The sequence below is a fragment of the Sebastes umbrosus genome, chromosome 18 (assembly GCF_015220745.1).
Source record: "Sebastes umbrosus isolate fSebUmb1 chromosome 18, fSebUmb1.pri, whole genome shotgun sequence".
NCBI classification, from domain to species: Eukaryota; Metazoa; Chordata; class Actinopteri; order Perciformes; family Sebastidae; genus Sebastes; species Sebastes umbrosus.
In genome coordinates, this window is record NC_051286.1 from 12,096,250 (window position 1) to 12,104,251 (window position 8,002).

The 8,002-nt window shown below is 42.6% G+C and overlaps 1 protein-coding gene across 11 annotated transcripts in view; it reads left to right on the forward strand.

Annotated features, from left to right (window-relative positions):
* utrn (utrophin) overlaps window positions 1-8,002 on the forward strand; it is a 196,271-nt gene that overhangs the window by 145,214 nt on the left and 43,055 nt on the right. For all 11 annotated transcript variants that reach the window (XM_037751076.1, XM_037751078.1, XM_037751075.1 and 8 more), the window contains 3 exons: window positions 4,458-4,659; window positions 5,978-6,063; window positions 7,493-7,650. In XM_037751076.1, the coding sequence (XP_037607004.1) occupies window positions 4,458-4,659; window positions 5,978-6,063; window positions 7,493-7,650 (446 nt within the window). The remainder of the gene's footprint in view (window positions 1-4,457; window positions 4,660-5,977; window positions 6,064-7,492; window positions 7,651-8,002) is intronic.

An 8,002-nucleotide genomic window follows, 5' to 3' on the forward strand; every position in this document is an offset into this window, starting at 1 on the left:
TGTCGCCTATAATGGGAGCTTTGATAAAGGCTGCTATTACCTACAGTCTCAGGTGGCTATCAACCCCATCATGCTCACACACACTGCAGGTGCATGCAGACTCTCTCTTTTGTGAAGTTTCAACCAGCATTTCAGCAGCTACTTGTGCTCGGCACTGTGTAATAATGGTGACAAACATTAACGATTATCCAGCTGTTGACATTATTACAGCGACGCACACTGTGATTCCACACTGCTCATTTACATCCAGCTGTTTTGCAGGAAGTTTGAACATACCATGCCTCATGTACGTAATTGTGTGTGTGTGTGTGTGTGTGTGTGTGTGTGTGTCTTAATGAGTTTGAATGATTCAGGCGTTTTAGTTTGCTATCTCATATTGGCTCTCTGATCGCACGCGTGTGTTTGTGATGGGAATGCATTAGTCTGAGTGATTTCGACTTGGGGCTCTGCAATTCAATTTCATCCATTAAATTAGAACAGTCACAGTGCACATACAAACACACACACACACACACAGCAGAAGGTAGTTATTATCAGTAATAAGCCTGGATTCATGTGGAATCGTTGCTTGGAGAACTGTGTGTGTGTCTGTGCCGGTATGAATGTTTGTAAATGTGTGTGAGAGAATAGCGCACACACACCGACACACATGACAGGGATACTATAAAACGCCTAATTGGGTTAAGTCTGTGCCAGGGGGGGGGCTGGTGAAGCACAAATGAGCTCGCGTGGCATCCCGCTAATGTGCCACAGCCTCTCATATCTCATGGCTTTGTATCTGCGTGTGAAGTGAGAAAGCTGAGAGAGGAAGTTAAGTTTTGCTTTCCTTCAGCACGGCTGCACCGCTGCGCCTGCTCCACGTGGATACACCCCGGTAATTAGTAATGTCTGGGGAATAGGGGGGAGGAGGCATGAGGCAAGGAGCCGTGGAGGGGTTGACAAGGAGCACGCAGCAGGGCAAATGAGGAGACTTAAGTGAGGAGTAGAGGTGAGCAGGATGCAGGCTGTAGGAGAGGGAGTTTAAATGGTTTGTGGAAAAGGGTCAGAGGGAGAGATGCATACAGAGCAGTAGAGGGTTCATGCCTCAGGAAAAACTTTTGTCCATTGTTTCACTCTCTGGTATATCTGTAAAAAGTTTTTTGAACATCCTGTATTTCAGTATTTGTTGAATGGAAGTAGTGGTACTGTAATCAGTACCCTGAAAATAGAAGTATACATAAGGCAATGCTCCATATCCACAATGTAGTAGCTAGGGCTGCCCCCTCTTATTCCATTAGTCAGTTAATCGGTCGTTTTGGTTATAAGCTGGGCATACACCGTACGACTTTAGCCTGTTTCTGGCCCGAAGTTTGAGCCGCACGACTCATTTTAGAGTCGGACCGATTTTCAGCTTCGCCGTCCACAGGCTCTCGCATAGTTGAAGCAGAGCCACGAACCGATTCCTTTAACTTTCTCTGCCTCGGAGCTTTAAAACGAATCTTTATTGACAACTGTCAACAGCCAGAAAAGCCTTCAGTGGTCAACGGACCGTGTTTTCTTTTTCTATTTTACATCGGACCGTACAGTGTTGAACACACTTTGACTTTACATCGCAAACGATCTACTCGTACAGTAGGAGGAGGAATTACACAACATTTCTAAAATCGTACAGTGTATGCCCAGCTTCAGTCGACTAGATTTCTTTAGTCGATTAGTCGTTTTTTATGCTGAATGACTCATTTCTATGAAACTTATGAGCACATCTCTGGTAAACACCAGATTTAAAGTGGTGCTTTTGTGTGATTCTTTGTGGAGAAACTCAGTTTCACAGGTCTGTCGATTAAATCAACCAATGGACTAGTTGACGAAATCGTATGAGTGTTAGTCAACTAAGAATTCCTTTGGTCAAGGACAGCCCTAATAATAGCCTTTATTTTGGTCATACTAATCAAACGCCTGTAGCAGACAACACACTGTGAGGCGAATGCACAAACAGTGGATTACGGCCGCTGACAGCACCATGAATAGCGCATCATTTGCAGCCGCTATCTTCCCTTCTCGAGTTCCGATTCACAAAAGATATTGCACTAATGATATTACAGTGCAAACACGACCATAAAGTTTTCCAGCTGAGTGCAATTTGCCCTTCTCTTGCATCTGATTGCAATTATCTATGTGGCAAAGTATAAATGAGGCCAATGAGTCGGTTGTGAGAGGTGAGATTTATGCTGAGCCAGAGGTCTTGTCAGAATGCCACTTCCATCCAAACCCCTCAAAGGCAATTAAGAGAAAGGAAAGGAAAACAATTTAAGCCCAGGATTTGGGAAAAGAAGGAGAGGGAAGAAATAATGTATTTGTTTATATAATAACCTTATTTTTCTCTTCTTGTTTTTTCTTTTTTCTCTCATGTATTTTCAAAAATGACATGTAGCGGAGCTTTATTCATTTATCTTTCATGACACAACTGTCAAATTGGCCTGTTTTTGCAATGAGGCTCATTTGCATAGAAGGGGGCCAATTTTGTGCCAAATGTATGCACATTACCTAATTTTAATATGTGCAAATAGCACAGGAGCTCTGAGACAATATTTGCTTGGCAGCACAATTTAAGCTCTGAGAATTACACGGTTTCTTTTTGTCTTATTTCTGCAGGTTTAGCGACCGCAGAAGCAACGCAATCCTTTCGTGAATTCGCTCCCTATGTATTTATTTCACCACCTACCGTTGTCTGCCTACATGCTTTTAACAGAGATGGGGTTAACTTTTCAGTGAACCTTTAGTTTTAACCTTTCCAGTGGACCTCGAATAAAGCACTAATTAAGAGTCCCATCAGGATCTGAGCTTGGCCTTAATAAGTCTGTAAATTCATGTACAAACACAGAGTCCCAAATGCATACTAGCCTAATTCCACCCATGTTTTGAGTCAGCAGTAAATTCTCTGCATAAAACAATCGTCTTAAAGTCATAGTTTTTCGGATGTATGCTTATTTGTTTTCTTGCAGACACGAGCAAATGAGACATAACATGTTAATTAGTGACCTATAGGCTCATTTGTGTGTGTCTTTGTGCTAAGCTAGGTCCAATCTCATATTAAACAGATAGATATGAGAGTGGTATTGATCTTCTAATCCATCTTTCAGCAAGAAACCAAAGTGCCAATCTATTCCTTCAACTAATTTCATCTCTTTGGAGTATCAGTATCTCGATACAAGACAGAAAAAGGCAGAACAACGCACTAGAATAGAACGCTGGAGCTGTGTCCCAAATCCATACATACTCTATGCATTATGTATTACATACTGTGAGATACTGCAGCAGCAACTGTGCATTGCATTGGGGACTTTATTTAGTATGTACGCTTAGAGTATACTTTATTTTGACACTTTTCTCAAAACTGGCTTGGAATCAGTATGTAGTATGGAATTGGGACGGACATTTTTATTGGAAACAGGTGAATTAATCTCAATTTAGTTGCAAATTTTTTGGCTTATTTTAAGAAAATTATAGTAATAAACAAAATGACTTGTCAAGATGGAGAGTTCTTGGTGTTCAAACACTGTAAATACCAACGTTTTTCAGTTGGACACAATATCCGTTTGTGTGTGTGTGTGTGTGTGAATGAACAGCTGTGCTGTATTTTATCCATTTTTCAATGACTTAGTTGTGTTTCTGTGTGTTGTTTGTGTTTATGCAGCCGGCTACTTTATAGTGTTGTCCCAAAGGACTCGATTAGCCTGTTTTGTTAAATTTTCTCTCTCTTTTCTTCCCCACTCTCTTTCTTTTAAGAGACATAAGTGATAGCTACAGTATAGAAGACGATGGAATTATAATTGAGATATTGATATAAATACATTCCTTTTTTTCTTTGTCATGAAACATGTAGCCAACAAATTCAATTAGAAGAAACTAGAGTGCTCTCAGTCTGACATTTTTTTCCTCGTTTGTCTTTGTCTGTTCCGATTTCTTTCTCATATTAATATTTCAGCACAATGATCCGTCTGTTCTCTGTCTGTACTCCCCGCAGACTCTCGCAGTTAGTTGTTTTGAACTATTTTGGACAAAATATCAGTCAAGTCTGCAGTTTTTAAGTGCCTCTATGAATAGTCTGTGCCATTTTCAGCTCCTCGTTCGTGCTCAGACTTGACATTTTTAGAAAAATCAGAGCCACTGCTGAAAGCCCATTGAACAAGTCGGAAAGGTTACTAATGGTTCTAACTCCCTCTCTTTTTCTTTTCGTCCCCTGTCATCCCTTTTACAAAAAACTTTTTTCTTTGTTCCTTCTCTGTACTTGTTAACCTTCCTCCACTCTCCGCTCTTCTTCGCTTCAACTTTTCCCCCCAATGCTCCTTGTTTCTGTCTCCTCTTTGTTTCTCTCCTACTCTGTCCTCTATTTTTTTTCCCATCTCATCTCATATTTTCTTTCCCTTTCATCCTGCCCTCTCTTCCCCTCCATCCCTCCTCCCCCTCTTCGTCTACAGTGGACCTGCTGGAGCTCAGCGTGGCCCAGAACACCTTCGAGCAGCACAAGCTCACCAACAACAATCAGCTGCTGTCCGTCCCCGATGTCATCAACTGCCTGACGTCCATCTACGACGGCCTGGAGCAGGAGCACAAAGACCTGGTCAACGTGCCGCTCTGCGTTGACATGTGTCTCAACTGGCTGCTCAATGTTTACGACACGTACGTATGCCGTACTGTTTCGTATTTAGGACGGAGGATTGTGAATGAGCCCTCCTCTCTGTTCTGTTTGTCCCAGATTATGACAAAACCTGGGAATTGTGCATGTTGCCACCTGCGTCCTCGCCTTTTGAAAATCGAACTAATGACTGCAATCACAGTTTGCTATAATATCAAGTTTGTTTACACATTTAAACATGTGCGACGAAATACAGGGTGTAAAATTCCTTAAATCAGATTGGATGAAAGCGGCAGAACTGATGGATCTCATCAGCACTATGCTCTTCAAATACATCTGCGTTGGTGTCGTCTGTGCATAATAATTGTGTCATACATATATTTACACACTCTATATGCTTTCACTCTACATATTCTGGCATTGTCAACATGCTATATGCACCAGCAAGTGCCTCAGTTGGCATATACTGCAGGCTGGGAGTGAGGTTGTAAAGGCAAATATTAAGGTACTACTATTGCATAAATAGTCATACAAGTATGAAATCTGGCAGGGAGTATCCTGAAACAAAGGGGACAACAAACTAAGGGGGTCTGCTTGACAAATTCTCCTCAAAAATGATTATTTTCCAGCACTTTATGGTGAATATCATTGCCTCACTTGTGTATAGAAATTTCCCCGAGTTCATAAGCTTCAATTTGAGCCCAAGATGACCTTTCTATGTTGAAATTTACACTTGATGTGGCCTAAATTCTTCATTATACCTCAAATTGGAGAAAGCAGAACTTTCAGTCACTAGCCTTTCAGATGGGGGTGAGCCTATTTCTTGCATCTAACAATAGGTTCATATGTACTGCTAATACTGCTATATGTGAAGAGTGAAGAACATGAAAAGTAAATACTACAATCGGAGAACAAATACTTTTAAATTGTATTACAATTAATATATATATGACTTTTTTTTAGACCAGACAGGCATACATACGTACATGTTTAAATACACTCTGCACTGGCCTACACATCATGGACCTACTGTGTAATTACATGTGTGTTCACATGCTGCAAACCACCAGGCTTACTGGTCTAAACATTGTTTGTGGTTGCGCAAAAAATGCAATAATAATCTCACCAGCTCTCTCCCACAATGATAGACGTACAAGAGCACACATACACACTTGAAGATTCTTCTCTTTCCGAGCACATAATGATTTTCTGTCCCTGCTGCTGCATATAATTCAGATCAGAACTGAACACACATAAACATATTGTTTATACACAAACACACACCCACAATAAATAAAACAGACTCGTTGCCACTGTCTGATGTGTGTTTGTGTGTGTTTGTGTGTGTGTGTGTCCCTGCAGTGGTCGCAGTGGGAAGATCCGCGTCCTGTCCATGAAGATCGGTTTGCTCTCTCTCTCCAAGGGACACCTGGAGGAGAAATACAAATGTAAGTACCAACGAGTAGGTAAGATATCTGCTGATGTACACATACACTTAAACGCAACGCTGTCCTACCTCCCCCCCCCCCCCCCCCCCTCCTGTACAGGCCAGTCTGCGGCGAGTCATCCCACACTGCTCCAGCACGCCTGCAGTCCCAGTCGTATTAATCAAACTCACAGAAAGAGAGATAGAGAGGAGCTGGAGAACGGGTCGTCTAATTGCATGAGAGACCTCCTACGCGTTCCCCCTGTTCTTTATTTAATTTTCTATTCTGATTTATTTTTGAGGATTAGCGAGCGTGAATATAGGCTTGCCGCACTGGGAGGAGGCTGTCAGTTTGGCTTCCTGCTCTTTGTTTCTGCAGCTTTATCTCTCTCCGTCTATCTTCCTCTGCTGTCAATGCTCACACCATTGTTCATCCATCCAACAGTGCCACTTTGTCTTCTGTCCTATCTTACTTACTCTTACTTCCCTTCCTTTTCTTCATCCTCCTTCCCCTCTTCTTCTTTCTCCTCCCTTTCTCTTGCCATGGCATCCCTGAGCCTATTCGTTCCACTGGCAGTTTCTATTAGCCTGAGAAGGGTATCAAGCACGCTTGATTGCGTCGTTCCTCCTTTACTCTTTTGGAGTCTCATTGGCTGTCAGTCCCATGCATATAGATACACTGCAACACACAAGTACACCTAACCAGGCGTGCTACCATTCGACACTCATTTTTGTGACAGCTGCGCATGTCAAATGTAATCTTGTGGCAGAAAATAGTGAGTTGTAGATGCGGGTGTTGATCAGTCGGATGACTCAGGAGTGTGTGTGTGTAGGAAGCAGGTCACCAACACACATCATTGCTAGTGTTAACGTGTACCGCGCGCACACACACACGTACTTAACAGGAGCTGGCATCAGCGCCCGGCCTCACACTGAGATCAAAGTCAACTGCCAGCGGAGCAGAAAGACCTGTCATGCCCTTCGTTTCTCCTTGTCCCTCCCCTCTTTCTCCGGATTACCCTCTCTGCTCTCTTTGCTCAGTCTGTGCACGAGCTCTGGGGATGTGCCATAACTTCATCTAAAGTATAACGTGTTAACTGGCCGAGCCTGCGTGTCACTGGGCAGGCATCCATATCCAGTAACAGCTCTGTCAATCTCTGGGAGAAAGTGGCGGAGAGTTGGAGGCAGGGAGAGAGAGATTAGAGGACAGAAAGATTAAAAATGCATCTTCTCCCTGATTTTCTCAGTGTCCTCCCTACCACCTCCCACCCACATATACACACACTAACACTTTCCCTCCCACTCCGTGCTATACTGTCACACTTTCTCCCTCCACCATCTATATATACATATATCTTTTATATTTAATATCACCCACATGCTTTCTCTCACTCCTTCTCTCTCTTTATATTTATCTTTCTCCCTCATCCTCCCTCACCCTACCCCCTCAGACCTCTTCAGTCAGGTAGCGTCAGCAGGTGACACCTGTGACCAGAGGCAGCTCGGTCTGCTGCTACACGAAGCCATCCAGGTCCCGAAGCAGCTAGGGGAGGTGGCCGCCTTCGGAGGCTCCAACATCGAACCCAGCGTCCGCAGCTGCTTCCAGCACGTATGTTCACACACAGACACACACAAGCATGTAGATGTGCACCGAAACACATGCACGTCAGTGAACATATACACACATCTGAAGGAAGAAATCTAAACAATGGATGCATGCATGTTTTCCTTTCATTATAAAGTCCCAATTCTTAACCTATTATCAGTAAAACAGTCCATATCAGACATGATGACAAAATTGTACTCAAAAATGAAGGCAAATCTCACTGTATGGACAAAATGCATCAAATTGCAATATAAAACTAAAAAAGATTATTTAAATAGTTACTTGACAATAAGCTTAATCAGCAACTATTTTGATAACTGATTAATCATTTTTTTTTACTACTGCTTCCAGCCTC